We start from the raw sequence: 22,292 nt of genomic DNA, 5'->3' as shown, positions 1-22,292 counted from the left end.
TTTATCGTTTTCTTAGTTTCCGTCATGTTGAAAAACTGCCGCATGGATTGACTGCGCACAGGTGCTAGCGAATCTATATAGGCCACGTGACGTCACGGACTACTCTCTTCGGATTGGACGTGGGGTGACTGAATTTTGTAACGCGTGTTTGGATTGGTGAACTAACTCAATCCGTTTCGATCCTCCATTTCCCTATAAATAAGCGCAGTTCACTGCATTCCTTCACCTGTTCTCGGCACCCCAACATGTGGACTACCGTGGAGTCATCAACTATCATTTCATCCATGATGTTCCGGACGGACATACCGATGTATGTCCGATCCAAGTGGACAGTTGTCCACAGGACAGACACCAGCCTGTGGATAAGTAGGATATATGTGGAGAGGGAAGGATGCCTAAAGAGAGTATTAGTATATGGCCCTGCAGTCAGGCGCAGCTTGAGAAGAAGATCTCACAGATGCCCTTCATGTTAATATTAAGGGTATATTAACATAAAACCAAAGGCCCTTTTCAGGGCCCCTTCATAGGCCTCGAAAAGACCTTGACTTTCATTGCCTACCCCATTTTTTTTAAAAATGTTGTCTATATTGTGTGTGTGTGTGTGTGTGTGTGTGTGTGTGTGTGCGTGTGTTCTATCCCTCTCCCATGTTCCATTTCCATAGACCCATAAGGTCGGGACCGTATTAAAATAGGGTCCCGACCCTGTTCCATTTCCCTTGACGCTATACAGGCCCACCCTGTTAAATTTCCCTTGACGCAAAATAGGCCCAAGATTTTTTTCCCATGTTAAGTTCCCTTGACGCTAAACAAGTCCACGATTTTTTCCCCATGTTAAATTTACATAGACGCTAAACAGGCCCAGGGTGATTTATAATGCTAATTCCATTGACGCTGAATCGCCCCTATTCACTACTGGTATTACTAGTCAAGATGATTAGAGTGTGCTTCCTACGTTATGTAATTTGTACTTTTACTTAACAAAAAAGTCCCAGCGGGTCATAGTACATCTACTAGGACGCCCGATTTTGCGATTTCATAAGGTTTTTTTTATATTGCCTCATTAAGTTATTTATTTATTTATGTTTTTATAGATTGAATGTTATATGTACTGTATTTAGCAAGAGACCGGAGCCCTACGCGATTACTCGGGTCGTTAAGGACATCTATGCCATCCGATTTTGCGGTTTCCTTAGGGAGTTTTTTATAGGTGCTTCGTAAGTGAATTATTTATTAATATTTTTATACAATTGAATGATATGTTACGGATTTTTATGTGGGGGCTTCTAAATTTATTTAGCTAGTTACTGGGTCTTTCCGTTTGTGGGGATAGTAATTATAATTTGTTGCTAAGTCCTGCTGAGTCTATGAATTTATTTATATTTTTATGTGTTGAGTGTTTATTTTTATTAGAGTCCATAAGAAAATCTGGGTGTGTATGTGGTGATCCAATCTCTGTTTGGTTTTCGATAAATATTTTCCTAGCGGGTTGATATTTTGTTCATATATTGAATACGTTTTGTAGATCTTCGGTGGTGTGGCAGTTAAAGCAGTTAATGTTTGCTGGTTTGGGTCCTATAAGCCTTCCAAAACTGCTTCCAAGTTTAGTTTTTTCCAGTTATTATCCTGTTTATGTTTTTCTGTTCTAAATAGGTACCCTTAGGTAGCTGTATGTTCCTATCTACGGTTTATTGGGTTTCATGGTGCTTTTTACCTTTTGTGGAGGAGTTCCAAAATTATTGCCATTTAAGTCTATATATGTTTGTGCAAAGCTTAGTGCTTCTGTAGAGCTATAGTTAAGCTTGATAGTTTTGATCTCCTAGTTTGGTTTTTGCAACTTTTTCTGCTGTTTCGTTGCCAGAGATTCCAATGTGCGACGGTATCCACATGAGCTCGACTAACTGATGTGCTGTGGTGATATCGTCGATTAATTGGCATGCTCTGTTGAGGAATTGTTCCCTAGAGTGTGTATTGCGATTTTGGATCGATTTGATAACGCTTAGGGAATCGCTTATAATGACTGCTTTAGGTATTTGGTTGTCTTTGATCCATTGTAGTGATTCAAGTATAGCCCAGAATTCAGTGGTGTAAATGGAGCAATAGTCAGGTAATCTGGATCCCGTTTGTATATTGAATTAAGGGATGACTATTGCAGCTGCTGTTCTTGGTGGGTTATTGGTCTCCAGTTTTTTAAGATCTTTTTGTCTCCCTTCGCTTTATATATTAGAGTAATAATTCCTTCCCTTAGTGTTTTGGGCATCTCCCCTTTATAAAGTATATTATTATTATTATTATTATTATTACTATTATTAGTATATCATATTTCTAAACAATCTATTAATTATATTTATTAATTCATACTTAAATTTCTTATACAATTCCACGGTTATGCCATCTGAGCCTGGCGGTTTCCGTTTTTGTAAACTATTAACTGCCTCTAATATTTCTTTGTTAGTAATACAATTTTCACATAACTTATTGTCATCTAGTGATATCTGCTTATACATTGTTTTCCCTATATAATTGTTTAATATATCATCTATATTTTGAGATTTATATATTTCAGCAAAGTACTGTCTTATAAATTCTAATGTCAGTTTTGGTTTTATCAATTTTATCATTAATTGCTATTGAATCTATCTTTTTGTTTTCTCCCCTTTTAATTTCTAATCTTCTATATATTCCTCTCCCTTTTTTGCATAGGTTTTCATATTTCCCCGCCCTTAGTTTAAACCCTTGTGTAATTTCTTTTTCCATATCATCCCATTGTTTGATTATTGTTTTTTCTGACTCTGTTAGAGGTCTTTTTAGGGTCATAATTTCTGAATACTTTTCTTTTATCCACTGCTTTTGGATCTTTTTTGTCTTGCTATAATATTTGCTTATCCGTTTTATTTCATTTTTAATTTTTTCCCAATCTGTCATCATACCCTTAGTATGTTCTTTCATCCTGTTGAGGTGCGTGCGAACAGTGCTCACGTGCTCATCATCGAGCACTAGAGCCCTGTTCATATTCTACACGCCTTGTCCCCATTTCAGTGTGTTTGGAATTTTTGTCTATAAAAGTACTGAGTTATGGTCTGAGATCTTTTCTTTTAAAATTTCACAATTCATTAATGCATTGGTCTCACTTTCAGAGATAAAGAATATATCAATCCTACTTTACTTATTGTTATCATATTTATACGTATAGTCTCTCTTATTTATATTAAGAAATCTAAAAATCTCTACAATGTTATTTATTTTCATAAAGGTTCTAACCCACTTTAAAATTGTCCAGTCGCTTTTAGTTAGTCCTTAACTTTTGTCTAATTCGGTAGTTACCCAATTAAAATCCCTGCCTAAAATGTAGGGATCCATGGCAAATTTTTTAGTATATCGGTTCAGGTTTTGTATAAAGGTCGTCTTTCTTCTTGTAATTCCAGGTCGTATGTATATATTAAATATGTTCCAATTGTTTAATTTTAAGTGGACTAAGCGTCCTTGTAAGTCATTTGTTATTTCCGTATTTTCAAGGTTTAGTCCCTTGGCGGTCTGCCTCATAATTGTCGTCACTCCAGCCTTTCTCTCTGTTGGGTGGTTACTAGTAAACACTAAGGCGTCTAAGTCCTCCTCATGACGTGTATCGGCATTCCGTGCGTTTCATGTATTAAAATTACATCATATTTCTTAGCTTGTGCTGTGATACTTTCAATTTTATTATTTATACCATTTACGTTCATAATCAGGATTTACAATTTAAATTCATCTCGACTATGAAATTGGTAATTAAGTTTTTTTTTATTTAGTTCTTAGGTTGTTTTTTTAAAACAAATGTTTTTTTTACATTGTATGGATTATTTAGATTGTTATTTTAAATTTTAGATTTAGTGGTAGTCTCATTGCCCTGTAATCTTCAATGGTTATGATCCTTCTTTTGTCGTCTCTATTGAAACTTACTGTCCTTATTTGTTCTTTTTCTTTTTGTCTTTCCTGGATTCTCTTTCCCGTGGTGATTTGCATTCTTTTATGAAGTCAGTGATTTCAGCTTCGGAAGGTGTTCTTGGCGTAGACGCCTTTCTTTTCCTTGTGTGTGTAGCCATTGGTGTTTCGGCCTGTCCTGTTTTGGGTGCTGTTGTCGTTTCCACTTGTACTTGCTGTTCTTCCGTAGATATCGTCTCTTCTATTCTTGAAATTTCTAGGCTGGTTTGGGTATTGTCTGGTGTCTGTTCTAAGCTATTTGAACTTTCTGGGAAGTTTGGCTCTTCTATAACATAGAAGAGAGCGGGGGTTTTCCCCATCAATTTCGCCTCTTTTCTTCTGTATTTTCCTGGCTCTTGTTTTCGCCCTCTTTTTCCCATCTGAACTAGTCTGGTCAGCTGACTCCCATTTCTCGGTTTCGTCATTTGGGGTCTGCATTTCCTGTTCTGGTTCTGGAACAGTTTCTACCATAATGTCTCCGTCTCTATCGGCATTATCTTGGGCGTTGTGTTTGTTAGAACTGCTGCATATGATTTTGGAGCTGTGTTTGAAGACGCCTCCTGTGCAACCAGCTGCTCTGCTTGTTGCTAACAGTCCTTGGCCAGATGGTCTGTGTTCCCACACTTGTAGCATTGCCTATGGTTGTGGCACCCCTTGTACCAGGTTTTAATTAGAAAACCCATGATGTAAAAGAAGGGTGGCATTTTCTTGGCGTCTTCTGGAGAGAGGCTTATTATTCTTATTCCAGTGTACACTGAAGGAAATCCCCAATAGGTGGCCTAATGGGCTCCTATGGGGTTTACTCCATATTTCCTATGTATTTTGTTTTGGAGCTCTACGGCTGGTATTTCTAATGGTAATCCTGTAAAGTGCACGTCCACTGCTTTCTCTCCTATATTTTTTATTAGGGGCGGCGGGGCGTAGATTTTCACGGCTTTCCCTCTACATTCTATTGATTGATCGTTCCTGAGGTACATTTCCTTTGGCAAACAAGAAAAAGAGGCATCTACCCCCGTTTTGTAGTCCCTTGATATCGCTTGTTTTTGTACCTTTCGCTACCAAGTATTGTAGCAGTTCGGCTGGCCTTGGTCTTTCTGCTTCGCTGAATTTAGTGCAGTCCAGGACATGGCATCCTGGCGATCTGTATGCCTGTAGTAATCTTCCATTGTAGGTATTTCTCAAGTTTGTGGGGAAACAGTCCCTTATCTTAGCCTGTTTTGTGTGAGCTAACACGGACATTTTGGTCTTGGATAAAAAAAAAGTTTAACAAATACCCACTTTTTTTAAAGGGATTAAACCCTACAGTTTCCAAAATCAAGCAAAGTAAATTAGACAAAATAAAGCAAAAACGTACACTATGAATATGAAATAAATAAAATGTCAAATAAATGAAATTAAAATATACCTGAGGTCCTTGTAAGAATTTTACAAAAGATCACAGAATAAATATTCTTTACACGTGAGCTGATATCACGTAATCCCAAGAACGTAATTGCCGATGATAAGCAGATTACCGACAGTTTGAAAACTGTTTCGGATGGATTGACTGCGCACAGACGCTAGCTACTCTATATAGGTAATGTGACGTCACAGACTGCTCTCTTCGGACTGGACGACTGACTCCGTGTGGTGACTGAATTTTGTAACGCTTGTTTGAATTGGCGAATGAACTCGATCAGTTTCGATCCTCCCTTCCCTTATAAATAACCGCAGTTCGCTGCATTCCTTCACCTATTCTCGTCACAAGATGTGGACCAACGTAGAATTCTCTAAATTATTAGATCCAACAAATATAACTCCTTCTTCTGTTGCTTTATCGTCTGAAATGACAAGGACAAAGCAAAGTGGTTGGTGTGTTAGAAGTAGTTTGCACAACAGTTTCATACCTTTCATTTGTTTTTCCCTTTTCCTTTTTTCTGTTTTCTATTTTATTTTTTATTTTTGCTTTTTTCCGTTTTTCTCTACCATTTATTTAGTGTTGTTTCCGCCACACACAGTGGAAAATGTCACACCTTTTTTGATAGTATTAGTTTAGTGAATGTTTTTTCTTGCTGCACGTAAAATGTGCATCAGTGGTATTCTAGCTTGATCTATAGGCAATTGATTTCATTTTATTGCCTTGTTGCTATCCTGCTTTAGTATATAGACATAGAGAATTTTCTAGTTTTGTACATTTACCCTCGCTATATTTTGTTTGCTCTCATACTGAATTTCATAAAACGTGGGTGACTGTTATGACATTTACTTGACTATAGAGGTATTTACCTTGACAGAGGATTAGACTACACTTTGACTTTTTACCTTATAAGTGTGACCATCATTCATATACACAGTGTACAATTTAGTGGTGTGAGACCATAAGCTTGTGAGTACAATTCATGAACTTAGAAATGGAGCCAGCCGAAGCGGAAACAATGCCGGCCAGAGCAATACCTCGGGGGTCAAAGCTCAAGCAATACTCCAATACAAGAGTAGAAGACAGGCGATTATTTGTATTTCACCCGGAAGGATGTCAAACTCCAGACTTCGGAATCATTGCCAACACTCCAAGACAACAAGAAATCCTGATGGTGATGCATACAATGGGTATAGACATTGGGAAAATTGATGTATCCAAAATCAAAAACTACTAAAACAACAGGGGAAAGGGAAAGAAAACTACCCAGGGACTTAAATAGTCCCCATTTTGAATAGTACTTCCCTAGGTTCAAAGTAAGGAAGGATATAAACCAGGCCCAATGCCAGCCCAAGTGTAGGGAAGGGAATACAACCGACCAAACTTTAATGGGATAATTTAAACTCTATCATATGATGAACAAAACTTAGACTAACCCTGACTAAATTGTTATCTTTATTCTTCTTGGAGACAAACAAACTTATAATACCTTATGGGTGGACAGGGATACACAAAGCATAAAACATCATTAGAAAACCAGAGTGTCATTTCTAAGTCTTAACTAATTAAATGTGTTGGGATGAGACTAAGAGGTATCAACATAGTAGAATCATCTACTCTCGTACCTTCAATGATGTTCCGTACGGACTTACCGATGTATGTCAGATCATCGTGGACCATTGTCAGAATCACGGATACAAGCGTTTGGAAAAGAAGAATTTATGTGGAGAGACAAGGCTGTTTGAGGAAAAGAAGACCTATATGATGCCCTCTGTGTTAACGGAATAATGTTCACGTAAACCCAAATGCCCTTTTCAGGGCCCTCATAGGTCTCGAAAAGAAATGACTTTCTTTCCTCCCCCACAATTTAAAAAAAAAAAAAATGTTTTATAAGTGTTTGTCTCTTGTTTGTGTTCTCTCTGTACATCCCGCTCTTTGCTCAGTCCTGTGACGTCACCTCCCCTAGTTGCCACATTGTTACCAATCTCCCCTCCCGTGACGTCAGACGTTATCTTTCCCTTGTCCCTGTACAGATCCAATACTTTTTTTGTCCCTGTATAGTTCCACCCATGTTAAGATTTCCCATGTTAAATTCACCCTTGTCCCTATATCGTCCCAGGTGGGTCTGTATTGTATTTTCCCATTGTCCCCCTATCGTCCCACTACACTACTACCGACCTACCTACCCACCTACTTTTGAGAGTGACGTATGTAAGGTGAAGTTGTTTGCATTGGAAGCATGAACAGTGGACAGAATGTTAGCATACCTCTATGCGGCTCTGATGTAATGTGGCTGACATTTCTTTCACTTATGGAAATTGTACATGACCTAAGCACACTGATAACTAAAATGACTGCTCCCTTAAGCTAGAAAAAAACAAACACAACAAAATCAGCCTGAATTAGTCTAAATTACACCAACCTTAGCACCTATTAAAATAGGGAAAATGAATTTTGCCTAACTAGACAATACCAGCTACTTAAAGTGCAATGGATAAATATTTTCATATATAAAATATTAAAAAAGTTATCGGCTCTTTTGTTTACAATTTACCTCTTAAGTCCAGGAAGCGAAAATGACCTAGCAGTCTTTGAAAGATGCATATCTGAAGTAAGGACAAGCTGTATACTCTATAACCCATATTACACCCATCAATCTTGTACCAAAATAAAGGAATTTAAAAGCTTCTTTGAACAATACGAAAGATATATGCGGTCTTCTTTTTTTAATAGCCACTATAACCAGTGAGGAAACCGGGGGAATTTTTTTTCTTTAAAATTATCATTCTCTAAGCAAAATACTAAACTGTAGAGCGCTACCTAAGGACCGACCGACCTCCTACCTACATACTTGCCATCATGGTATAATCTCCGTCACCGTAAATTCAAGAAGGGTTCCAGTAACGAACCGCAACAGCGCCATCACACATGATACTGTCAGTGGATAAATAGAAAAAGTCAACAAATTTATCTTCCTATAAGTTAATAAAACCGATCATCAATACTCTATTTGCAAAATGATTAGTTTCCTTGTTCTATTATTGCAAGTGCTTTTACGTTACTTTATTTTTGTCTCCATTACTGTACATTACCGTGTTTAGGGAGACCGCCTGGTTCCCTAGTACTCGTAAAGTATATCATACCTTGAATAATAGACCAACCAGTCTAAATACATATGTTTCATCGTGACAACAGAATGGCGGAAAGACGCTGGTTAGAATAGGAACTGTTTAAAAGTTTTTATTAATTTTGACTACTGTACAGCAGGACAACGGCAGCCCAGTTTCAAAGCCGAAATGAAGCGCAAGAAAAAGCGAAAGAGGTAAGTTCTGGACAGCATACTGGAGTAACTGGGACCTCTGCACTGAGTTGGAGTTTTCACATGCATCCTGATGTAGTGACGATACTGTTATTTTCCCGATTGTTTGTAACTCCCTCTCACACCCCGATTTTAAGGACGACATCTTCAAGAATACACATATGCACTAAACATAGTAATTCATTCGCCGATTTATAATTTATAACCTGACTGCTCAAAGGGGCCCCTGGCACTGTAAACTTACTTGCGTTTCACCGCAGGTGCTTCAACCAAGCTTAATGTTGAAGAAGAAAAAGCAATAATCTGACGGAAAATCATACCGAGTGACAAAATTACCTCAGATTACAAAGTTACCTCAGATTACAAAGATACCTCAGATTACAAAATTACCTCAGATTACAAAATTAATTCAGATTACTCACAAGCTTGGTTTCACACACAGGCACTTGATTCAGGTGAAACTAGTGTGTACACTCACCAATAGACATAGTCCTACAACGTAAGACACATCACCCGATATTTTTGTTGGGGGGTGGTTGGGTGGGTCTTACTGCCTAACTAATGGCACTGTGTAGCGTGTTTTGATGTCAACTAACAGTGTAACGAAGTCAAATTTTCAGGAATATCACACACATGGGGCAACTAATAATGAATAATGATGCCTTTCTACAAAGTAAAGTTATAATGTTTTTGTCCGACTTTACTTACCCTGATGTCTTTTCTCTAATAAATTATAATTGTCACAAAAGAAATGGACCTGTTTTCAAGTTTCATTGGCCTAAATTTTAGTTGGCTGGAAAGTGATGAACGCCAGGAATGCCGAAATCTGGTTAAGTGGAAATTTAACGAAACGAATAAAAACATATTATGCCTATTGGAACTAAGCAATGTTTTGTTTCATTCAAGAAACATATCTCCCACATGAACCTACTTAAACACACTTCGGCATACCTCAACTACCGTCGCATTGCAACAAATTCAAATGTATGTCAACAGAACATGAAAATATGTCAATTTGCTAGTGTCATATTTTCATTCCATCACAATAAAGACAGTACAGTGAGTATATTAATAACACATAAATTAGTGGAAGAGTGTCAATATAGGCTGCCAAGTGTGTTAGATATTCCTGAAACTTTGTCTACTCATTCAGATGTCAACAGACATCGGAACATGCTATATACAAGGCCATTATTTGGGTAGTAAGACATAGCACTAAAACAAAACCAACATGTACTGTGTCTTACATTGTAGGACTACAATAGATATTCCCACCCCCGTCTCCTCAACTTCTTTATCTGTTGATTGTGAGCATAATTAAATCACTTTCATACATGTATTAGCATAATTAGGTTATTTAGTTCAGTATCAAACTATTTTCCAAAAATGTCATGACTACCACACTCAAGTTATTTTTGACAATCTCTAAGCGAAAAATCTATCTTCTACCACCAGAGAATCCCTCTTTACAGCTGCCAAAAAGAGAGACAAAATGTTGACTGGGTTGACAAAGAAAAGCCCCAGTAGTTGAAAGTGCCAAGCCAGTAAAGCCTGAAGAGAAAGACTCTTACAGCTTTTAAATGGACAATCATCATATGGATTATAATAAGCCATTTAAGTTTCACCTGTAGTATAAATGAGAGAAGAGATGCAGAAGCTTATTAATAATAAAGAGAAAGGTAATAATACACCCTATTGCCCACCCAAACCACCCCATCCAAGCTTATTAATAATAAAGAGAAAGGTAGTAATACACTCCATTGCCCACCCCCCATCCAAGCTTATTAATAATAAAGAGAAAGGTAGTAATACACTCCATTGCCCACCCCCATTCCAAGCTTATTAATAATAAAGAGAAAGGTAATAATACACTCCATTGCCCACCCCCATTCCAAGCTTATTAATAATAAAGAGAAAGGTAATAATACACTCCATTGCCCACCCCCATTCCAAGCTTATTAATAATAAAGAGAAAGGTAATAGTACACTCCATTGCCCACCCCATCCAAACTTATTAATAAAAACGAGAAAGGTAATAATACACTCCATTGCCCACCCGCCCATCCAAGCTTATTAATAATAAAGAGAAAGGTAATAATACACTTCATTGCCCACCCACCCATCAAAGCTTATTAATAATAAAGAGAAAGGTAATAATACACTCCATTGCCCACCCCCTCATCCAAGCAGCAGATGGTCAAATGTATTATTTATGTCTGGCAGGAGTCTCAAAACCATTGACATGATGGGGTCCAGCATCAACAATACTCTTAATGAGAGAGAGGGCCATCTCTCATGGTTAATATTGATCCTTACAAATTGGAAATATGCTTACATTTTATTAAACCTTAATAAAGCCAGAAAAAGTGCTTACTTTTATTACAAAAAGGAAAATTAATTAAAAAGTAAAAAGTTATTCCTTTTTATTTTTCTAATTTTTTTCTTCTGTAATATCAGCTTTATCACAACAGTTACTAACAGATGTTTTGTTTATCAAACAATAAATGAAGAACTCGCCATAATCTGGAAACAGAAGTCAGTTACTGATCAGCACACCTCAAAAGAATCCATGAATTCTTTCAGTAATTGGACCTATGAAATCAGCCATGTTTTAATGATGTTTGGTCCTTACATTCAAGATATTTTTCCTTATAAAGTCCTTACCCAATATTATCATAAAATGGTGTGAACCATGATCTTCAAAAAGGATGATATTCGAGACTTTCTATTGATGCTGACAGAATGATTAGCAAAATCTCGAAGGGATTGTACCTGAAGATTTGATATAGACCAAGCATATTTTCATTAAAGTAGATTAAATTGTGTGAAATGAAACATTTCAACATCTAATTGGATTATTTTATTTGTTGTGCCTTTTCCAGTAAACTAAACATGGCTTGCATTTATTTATCATGAAGCAGTGATCATCTTTGAAGTCTCAGTTTTATTCTAGTACTGCTTTCATTTTGATCTTTTGCAGTACAAATAGTAATACTGTGCAATTAAATTCATGAACGTAAGTTACTTGGCTATTTAGGTTATCCATTGTCATAATTGATCCCTTTTAGCATTTATGATGAAAAATATGAATTATCTTTATGATTTTTTAAAGGTAAGACAATATAAATAGATGTCTGTTATTTTGGCGAAAACTTCTCATGTAGAGAACAGTAGGTGTTACATTCATTTGTGGAGTCAGATCTGTCAAAATTCAATTAAATGTGAAGGTTTTAGAAAAGTCCCTATTGTTGCTTGGATACACTTTGACAAGCTGTAAGTTGAACATCTCTAAATTACATTACTCTCTGTCAGTTAACAAAAAGTCTGTTTGGTTAGGCAGACCCATAAATAAAGTGTGCAGATTTATTAGTCTGTGCATTCCAGTGTATATGCATGCAGAATTATTAGTCTGTGCATTCCACTGTATATGCATGCAAAATTTGGCTTGACCTGGGGTTGGAGGAGGTTGAATAGCAAGGTTCAATTTTGCGACTAGAGAAAAAAAAATGATGACCTGCTCCGATAAGATATTCTTATGCACTTTGTTAAAATAATTTGTTTTACCTTGCATATTTCTACATCTATTATATTGTAAGATGTGAATTCTTTATTGTGATTTGGAGTATTTACATGAGCATTTAAGTGACAGAGACTGATGGGTTAGCTAAACAGTTTACACTACTATGTGCTGTCAACTTCATTTTTAATACAGAAACAGTCACACTCATTTTCAATACTCATTATCTAGTAAGGGAATGAATGTTTCAAAGATTCTTCTTAGTCCAACCTACTATTCAACAGGGGTGTAAATTCTTATATATATATATATATATATATATATATATATATATATATATAAAACACAAATAAAGTACAAGCTACATGAAAAAATTACCCAGAATAAACTCTTAATCAAAGAGCTTCACTGTCTAATTACTATGCAAATATATTATAGAAATTAAGAACAATTGTTAATGACCAACACTGATTATGTGATGGGTTGTTTTTTTACTGGAATTTTTTCCATTTGTAAGTATTTTCCTGTTGAGACCGCTTCATTCACCTTGTGTTTATTAGTATTGAAGAGTTAGAGTAAATCTTGGGATGCAGAAATATGCCAAAAAAATTATGCTCACTTTTGATTTTGTTGTGCATGAATTTCCAACAGTAGAGTCCTTGGTACAAAACAGTATTTGTCAGTGAAAATCTCTTGTATCTGATTTATTTTAATAAATGAGTATCAGTGATGTAGTCTTTGAGCTATTAAATAAAGTCTGAGTGATTATAATGGGATTCAGGGAAGGAGTCCGTATAGGTTCAGTCTAAAATACAGAATATTCCGACATCTGCAAGGCGATTGTTCTTGCCTTATGATCAGTTGGATCAAAAGACCTGGTGTACAACTACATGCATGTACTTTGATGCCTTTCTTTGTTAATCAATGCTCAGCAGTTTTAAATAATATATTATTAATTGTTGGGCAATATTTGGAACACTTTCATTTTATTTTATATTTGGAAAAATAGTGCCAAGATGTTTTAGATTTTTTTTTTTTGTTTATCAGAGGAGTATGGAATCAACTGTTAATCATCGTAAATTGTCATAAATTCAGCTGTTGTGTCCTGTGAAGATGCCCTTGAGTATGCTTTCGTTTTCATGTGATTATTATATGTGTGCTTTTCTGATGGATGCTTTACATACTTTGGTACCAAGCTCAAGGCTTCTCATGAGCATGATTGTAGCAGAACTGGTCAGCAGAAATTAGTAAATGCATCAAGCTTTTATCAACAAAATAGAATAAATAATTATTTTTGGGGGGGGACTGCAAGTTTTATTGCTGTGATTGCAGCTTCTTTCAAGGAGGCAGTCCTGGACAGCAACTTTCAAAATCCTATGGAGAATCCAGGAATATAAAATTTGGTTAGTGTACTTTCCATAGGACTTCACATTGCAACTGACCCTTTAAACCATTTATGTGCACTCACTGCATCATAAGAGACCAAACAAATATTGCAAGTGTCTTAATTTGCACCACCAGTTTCTATTTGTTTTATATCTGAGTGCATTTCTGAGAGTGAAACTAACTAGCAACCGGACAAAACTACCACTGGATAATGCCACCACTGCCATTTTTAAGATTATCTTCTACATAAGATGATATCAGTAGCACAGTGTAAATGTAGCTATTCCAAATGATTTATTTTTAACTAGTCATACAGTGTATTATAAATAGCTGCTTTTTGGTCATGGGCTTCATTTTTACATGAACTGACTGTAAATTTGGTATTCCTAGAAAGTGAGACCATGTTGACGTTTAAGACTAGAATGTACCGAATGGTTCAAAGTACACACTGCACTGCAGTTTTGGTCCCCTTTAGAAGGTACGGTAAAGTCATAACACAGCCATCCCACAACTCACCCAAAAGGAGATTGTAGGGTTAAATAGGAAAATCATTTGGTTTGTGGGTTACACTGAATTGTTCAAGGTTGTTTTCTCATTGTTGGTACATAATAAGTTTGGTATTATGGTATTGACATTATTCATATGTACAATAGTGTTGCCTATGTTTGATATTTTAGGTCCATTCTTAGTATTGCGGAGCCCCGAGTGGCCGAGTGGTCAGAAGCGCTCACTGTTCCAGATCACTGCCATCTCACTGCTGTCTGCATGGGTTCGAGTCTGAGGCTCAGCTGTCATTGGTATGTGAGGAAGCTTGCCAGTAGCTTCTCAAGGGTCGGTGGTTCTTCCCAGGGTTTTTCAGGGTACTTCCTCCACCAGTTATACTGGCCACCATGTATATGCCTATCTTGTGCTGAAAAATGGCATTAATCCCTACTACAATAGCAACCAATCCTAGTACTGACATCATGCATAAGATACTTGTCACTGCTTAAGTCATGCCATCAGCAGGGGTCCCTTAGCACTTGCAGTATTCACTGTATTTCAAGTAAGCAACTGTTTACACATCTGGGTATTTCAGCTTGACATGAATGGTTTAGAAACTAAATCTGATTGGAAGATTGGTCCCTCGGCCAAACTTTTAGTCATTGTTTTACCATGCAATTAGCAAAAAAGTTTTATGGATGCTTGGTAAAAACGTGTAGTCTGGAAAATCAAAATGGCTGACTCCCAACACAGTTCTTGGGTTTCATGAATAGATCAGATATTGAGTTTTACTGGACAGTTTGAATATGTGATATCAACCAGATACTTCTCAAAACAAATGCATAGGGATACATTTCTTAATATTCTACGCAAGTAACAGGTAATGAAATTGATGGATGACAATTTTCCATGAAAGCTCATAAGTGGACATGAAATGATAGACATACTAAGAATAAATTGCAACAAAAACTGCAAAAATTCATTAAGCACTAAAGATTATGGAATTTAAAAACTGCTGTGGTGTTCTAGGAGTGGATAATTATTAACTGATAATTGCTCTACACCTGTGTTTTTCAAAAACTGGAGAAAAAAATGTTGTAAGAGACATACTTGTATATAGCTGAGTCATTAAAAGTATATCTTTTAGATATATATGAAATTTTTCATGAGGATTGAAAAATTAAGATAAAATACTAAGGTAATTTATAGTTATATCACAATTTCAGATATGATAAAGTTACATATGCATACGTGAATTGGTGCTTATAATAAAGTTCAAACTTCAGCAATAGTTGTTCTTCTAGGGTTCTGTGTATCTGGTATGTACAGTAATTAATAGTGCAATTTTGATTTTGTTTTCTCAAAGAATTCAGCACAGAAGCAGGTGGGAGATTTTGTATTACAGAACTATGGGTTCATTTTGATCAGTAGAACTGGATTATTCGGCACCCGATTAACCGTCGGTCTCTGTTAACCATCAGGGCATTGTATGTCAAAATATTAAAAAGAGGTACATGTACATATGTAGATTAATCTATCATTTTTTGATGACCGGTCTATTGTATAATACTCTTAATGTACATATACTGTCTATTCTCATATCTGTTATGATGTCGGTCCTGCACCCTGATGGATAATCAAAGTTCTACTGTATTCTGAAATTTTTTGACTACCTTCGTATCATTGACCAATCAGTCACCAGTATCTCAAACCTAGAATGAGGTTAGTTGGAAGAGTTACATGTAATTTTGAAGTCAGGAAAAAGATGTTTTATGCAGTAATTTGAATTTTGTACTTTTCTAAATGACCATAGAAAATCAACATTTTGCTATAATAATAATAAATAATAATAATAAATAATAATAATAATAATTTAAAGAATCTTAGCCATTAAATGGTATAAATGCAGTGCTGTCTGAGGCCATTGAAACTGGGAGTCCTGAATCCACAGTCTACTGAAATTGGTGATCCTGAAAGGAATTGTGGCTGTTACATGGGGAAAAAATGGAATCTGTGTTGTGTAAAATCATTGCATTTGAGGCAAATAAAGTCTTATTGATTGTAGATATTACTATTTATAGGTTTCATTTAATTTTTCACCTTTGAATATGAAAATTTATTATTTTCACCAACTTGAGCATTTTTTTTATTTTTACCATTTGTTTGGGGAAGATGGGATTCATGGTTTCAGGAAACTGAGGATCCAGATATTTTTATTCAGGGATCAAATGATGCACAGTTATAAACCATTTTGAACTTGCACTAACATTGGAAGGCTTAGGATGAGCTGGAAATGCTTGTAGAGGGCTCCAATAAATAATTGGCATCAAACTTACTGAAATACAGTAGATATATAGAAGTGTCTGACAAATGTTTGAGAGAGAGACAGATTTAATTTACTTATAATAATAATGATGATGATAATAATAACAATAATAATAATAATATTAAATGTAATTATTAATCACATTATACACATGGCAGTTGAACATAAATGAACACATGAAAATATTAAAAGAAAATTATTTCAGAAACATAAGAGATATACCAGATATGATAAGGCAGGCAGGCATAAACACAGTTAAACTGATTTCCAGTGTAAAGTGTAGTTATCAAGGAGGTGGTATTTTCAGCCAATCAGCGAAAGGAATACCATTTGCTGTGCAGCCTCCTACATGCAGAGGGTTTGTAATTTGATATTACTTTTACCACCATCAGCAGTGTACATGTAAGTGTATGGTGGTTTGTGTTTATAACAGCACAATAGGGAGCTGCAGAGGAGAACTTTTACAACTGTTCGCATCTTTTTCTTACACCAAAATTGTTATTTTGACTACTGACTGTTGTTTTAAATGATGTTATTGCTTTTGGTACTGCTACTATTTAAAAGTTTTGATAAAATTGTCATCTTGATATTTGTTATAATTCATGGGGGGAGGGGGTTAGGTTATAAATAAGTTTATCAACATGTAGCCACCTGTGACCAAATCATTTTCCTTCATGTAAAATATGTAGTATTATTTCTTGTGAACAGTAAGCCTTAGTTCATATGTCTATGTCAGAAGGCTGTTTCAGGTTTATAATAATTCTGTTGCGGTGCAGAAAATAGAATTTGTCGTTTTATGCTTTACACATTTGAAAACTCTTCCCATGGATTTTTGGGGAGCTTTATGTGGGCTGCATTCCCAGATTTTTTTTCAGAGGCCAAGTATGGGACACATTCCCAGGAGCTAATTTTGTTAAATCTAGCAAAAACCCAGTTTTAGTAAGTTAATTGATCATTACTCTTTGTATTGTCATTGGTAAATCTCCACCATTCCTATTAATACATTATTTCAGTTGCTTTAAAAATTAGAAGTACAGTAATCTAAATAGATTATTTAATTAAAAGAATTACAAGTTTTACAGCTCAGAATTATGTTGTTTTGGGTTTATCTCCATTTTTCAGCACATGATATACTATACACGGTGGCTAGTATATCTGGTGGAGGAAGAACTCAGAAAAATTCTAAGAAGAACCACCAACCCATACGAAGCTACTGACAAGCTTTCTCACATATCCATGCTGGTTGAGTTTGAGACTCAACCCAAACACACAGAGGTGAGGTGGCAGTAATCTGTATGTTGCCCCTCTTCCTTCAAAAATGTTTGTCATTACTAACAAAAATGATGAACAGAATTTGACAGAAAGTGTTTTGCCATGAGAAACCTTTAAATGATTTCTCAACATCTACCTGATAGATGCTTATCTGGAAGGTTATCAGAGCTTCCTGGTATAAGGCCTTTCAGGCTTGCACATGAAGGTTCTAATCAGCCAGCTATTTTGCAACTGCCTTCACTTTAAAATAGGACTAGGTTTCAATCACAGCGTATTAACCCAGTTAATGCATTTGGTGATTGGATAGATGGCAATTGGGTGAAAGATATCAGATTCAGTTGGATCTACCAGTTGTTCTTGTGAGGTTTCAAGTGTAGCCTGGTCCCAACATTTTTGGAAAATTTCACTAAGTTATTGAAAGGTAATTCTCATTGATTTAGAAGTATTTTACATTGGGATCTTGTAGTCAGTTGATGATTATATTAGACCTAGTTTAGCATTCTATGGATTCAGAATTAGTACTGCTTAAGCTGTTGATTTCTTCTCAGAAATTAAACTTTCATGAGAGGATTTTATTACAGACATGAAGCTGAAATACATCAAAACACAATGACCCGATTCTTACAGTGCTGTCAGCGTGAAAGTTTGATCCTTAATAAATCTGACTGTTACATTCAGGTAAGTTTTAGGGTCAGAACTTGTCTTTTATTGATTATTAGAAGTTTCCCTTGTTCAAAGCATTAATATCTTCAAAAATTTGTTTGCAGTATCACACTGTCTTCATCAGCAACTACTGTTGATCATGTGACTTACAATAGTTGTTTTTTAGTGTTCTGCCAAGTCTGTTAAGGTCACCAGTTATATCTTATTGTTAGTAATTACAGAATGCTTTATGCTGTATTAGCTTGTGAGATCATCAGCTAACAAGATCCCACAATGTATGCTTAAATACAGAGAATATACATGTGCATGTGTATAGTAGTTTAGGCATTGATAACTCAGAAGGTATTGATTAGATTTAAATATGATTTTGAAGGTAGGTTTTCTTTAAGAATTTTTTAGTGTTTGTATGGCATAGCAACAACAGCTCATTATATTAGTGCCAAGGGATTTGAGTAACAGGTCATTCCCTGCCCTGAGTTTCTCCTCACCCATTCATTTGCAAGTCGAACATGGAAACTAATGATCCACTCAGGTTCATGGTTTTGACAACATAAATTTAGAACTGATAATTTAGGCAGGAAATCATACTTCTTTATGAAGAAAAGATAACTATCTGAACATAATAAGTATTTAAAGAAGAAATAAAGGTATGGCTTGAAAATATGATGAACAACTTTAATGCATGAATGTCACAATGATATTTTCTGTAATATAATATGCAAGAACGTTGTGCACAGCCTGTGCCCACAAGGGAGATTTTATACAATTTTTAGCAGTTAGCAAGATTTTCCTACCCAAGGCAGGCATTACCAAGACCAAGAGCCAATAGTGAAACGATTCATTGAATCAAATCAGCATGACATTTTATAACTTCTTAATTTTATTTTCTGTAAATGCTGCTATCTAAGAAACAATCAGATTTTCATTTTTATCCAGGGTTTTGTTGTTTGTTTAAAAATGATTAAAAATAATTTGAAATAAGAGCCATGCACTGAGCATTTGAAATCATAGTGTCAGAACTCAGAACCAAAGTGCAAGGAGATGCAGTGCAAGTACATAACAGAGTCACATGTATGACACGTTTTCTTTTAGTGGAGAGAGTATCCCATCAGTTTGAAGAAAAGTTGCATTATTAAAAAATTATAGGATGGATTTAGTGAAGAAGTAAAGGTAGGGCATGAAAATATGATTCATAATTTTTTAGCGGTAAGATGTTTTTTTTTCTTCATCAAATAGACCATGGTATTCAGTTCATTTCTTAAACTATGTTGTTAAAATATGCATGTTTATGCCCTCCAGGTGCTGCTAAGTGAGATTTTCTAACAAAATTGGAACCACTTAACAAAATAAAACTTTATGAAAGTGATTCTGGCTTAGTGTAAATTGACAGGCTATACTTTCCTATAGCATTATGTCCAAACTGTAACCATACAATTTTAGGACAATATCAATAGTGTCCTAGGTTCCATAATCCAAACTCCATGAAATATTTACAATTGGAAGTACTTAACATATTCAAGTTTAATAACTGTTTTATGTGGAAGGAATGTTTTTCATTTCTTAATCTAAGACTGACACCTTTATTGATATAGAATGCAGACATGATGGGGTTTAGTTTATAGGTTTATTGTCAAATAGTTCTCAACAGAGCTTGCCAGTGTGCTTTTATTTAATCACCCTTGATTTGAAAGTGCAAAGCTGTTGATATAACTTTCTCTTGATAAGGTGTGTTTTATATAAGTACATGATAATTCCTTTCTATGAGTAAAAGTGCTTAATAGACAATACTGTTTATGTTAATGTATGAGGAACAGTTTATTATAGTACAGACAGGTCTACTATCTACTGTAAAATAATACAACGATGGATTAGAGTTTACACTCTAGTTTACTTTTGATTAGGATATACTTTGTTAATGTTATGTGGTGACATGTCTGACTACATACTGTTTACAGCAGTGAAAACTATTTACCGGTACATGTGGAATTTTAATTCAACCAGACAATGATATAGTTTCATATTTTTGTATATGAGAGTCTGGTCAAATGATTGATCACTGCTGCCAAGAGAATGCACTTAGGTCAAAGCAGTATATGCATAAAAACACAAACATTTATTAAAATAATCTGGACACACCCTCTGTGATCATTCAAACAAAAACTTATATTGCAAGCATACATGAATGTCAGTTAATGGGCATCATTTTTCATACTGATGCATGAGGAGTGTTCAATCAGCAAAAGAAACTTAATGTTTACATAACATAATCTAATCATCAGTTTTATGTTATATCACTTTGTCTCATCAGCCAGCAAATCATTTTTCTAAATTTTGTAAACTTGTTTTGCTGTGACAAGGAATACTCATTTCTTTTTCTACCAGTCTCATTTCATGGATAACTTGCAGGGACACGTAAGAGGTCAAGGGAGATTATAGGTTAATGTGATATACAGTTATCAAGGCAAAAATATTTAAAGTCAAAGAGCTTTGCACACTTATAATTTCATTAGAGCTTATTTTGTAAAAGGAGTTTGGTTGGTTTTTCACAGTACTTTTATTTGACTGTACACCTCTCCCTTGTTATAAGATGGTATCCATAACAACTAACCACATTACATACTGAACCATGTTGTTTTGAGAACAGTGGTGTGTTATACATTGGTATGATTTTGTTCATTGGGTCAATGGTGTTACTCAGTTGTATCCAGAACTGTGTTATATTGCTGTGCATTATAATGAGGGAAAACTGTATCATGCCAAGGAAATGGAAGTTGAGTTTAAGTGTCTTTCTCAAGGACACACTGCAGCATCAGACCTGGGCTGGCCTGAGCACTTGTCAAACCTTTGATTTTTGGATTACAAGTCTGATGTTGAACCAAAATAGTTATGATGTGTTGAACTGCATTTTGTTTCAGGAAAGTCAACTAAAGTATGTACCGTATGAATCACTGACATACTGACATGCACACAATTACTGTCTATAGTTGGTGGTAAATAATCTAATATCTGTGTTTTTTCATGATAATTATGTATATGAGCTACACGTTTGGAGTGTTTTTCCGTGATAATTATATATTTGAGCTACATTTTTGGGTGTTTTACATGATAATTATATATATGAGCTACATTTCTGGGTGTTTTTCCATGATAATTATGTATATGAGCTACATTTTTGTGTTTTCCCATGATAATTATGCATATAAGCTACATTTTTGGAGTGTTTTTCCATGATAATTATGTATATAAGCTACATTTTTAGGTGTTTTACATGATAATTATATATATGAGCTACATTTCTGGGTGTTTTTCCATGATAATTATGTATATGAGCTACATTTTTGTTTGTTTTCCCATGATAATTATGTATGTGAGCTATATTTTTGGGGTATTTTTCCATGATGATTATGTATATGAGCTACATTTTTGAGGTAATAAACACAGTAATCCTTAATAATATTTTCTGCACAGTCTATCAGCAGAAGTGTTACATGTACTTGGAAATACTTGTCTTGGAGTGTCGACACTAAATTAATTGTGATCTGTGTGAAAATACGATGAACGATTCCATCAGTGTCGGACAGCAAGCACCATTCATATTGTACTTCACATTCTGTGATGTGTCTTTGGTCTCAGTGCCTACTAGGACAACTCCAGCAATCCCAAAAAAAAATTTTGAACTTGTCAGAAAATCATAAGTACTCCAATCATTTCTTACAATGGACTTATCCTAAATATGGATATGATCACATAAAGCAGTCATTTTATTGGAGAGAAAAATACTAAACTTTTGGGTTTGTACAATTTGTTTACAAAATGGCATTATTGTTTAAGTAAGAATTGAATATATAATGTATTAACATTTGCAGTTATACAATCAATATTTCTTATAAAAAATGTGAAATTCACATAAATGTACATATATATAAATGTACATGTATTGTGATAATAAAATACTAATAGTCAAGGTTTCTGC

General features: G+C 35.2%; 1 protein-coding gene across 1 annotated transcript in view; it reads left to right on the top strand.

Annotated features, from left to right (window-relative positions):
• The first annotated feature begins 16,787 nt into the window (after nucleotides 1–16,787).
• LOC149791085 (uncharacterized) overlaps nucleotides 16,788–22,292 on the top strand; it is a 100,758-nt gene continuing 95,253 nt past the window's right edge. The window contains exons 1-2 of the mRNA XM_089973003.1: nucleotides 16,788–16,853; nucleotides 18,238–18,334. Coding sequence (XP_089829129.1) covers nucleotides 16,795–16,853; nucleotides 18,238–18,334 — 156 coding nt within the window. The 5' untranslated portion in view covers nucleotides 16,788–16,794. The remainder of the gene's footprint in view (nucleotides 16,854–18,237; nucleotides 18,335–22,292) is intronic.

The sequence above is a fragment of the Sinohyriopsis cumingii genome, chromosome 10 (assembly GCF_028554795.1).
Source record: "Sinohyriopsis cumingii isolate HCF-2022 chromosome 10, ASM2855479v2, whole genome shotgun sequence".
In the NCBI taxonomy this organism is placed as follows: Eukaryota; Metazoa; Mollusca; class Bivalvia; order Unionida; family Unionidae; genus Sinohyriopsis; species Sinohyriopsis cumingii.
The sequence above is the reverse complement of the archived record's forward strand: the minus strand, read 5'-3'. Positions and strand labels throughout refer to the sequence as shown.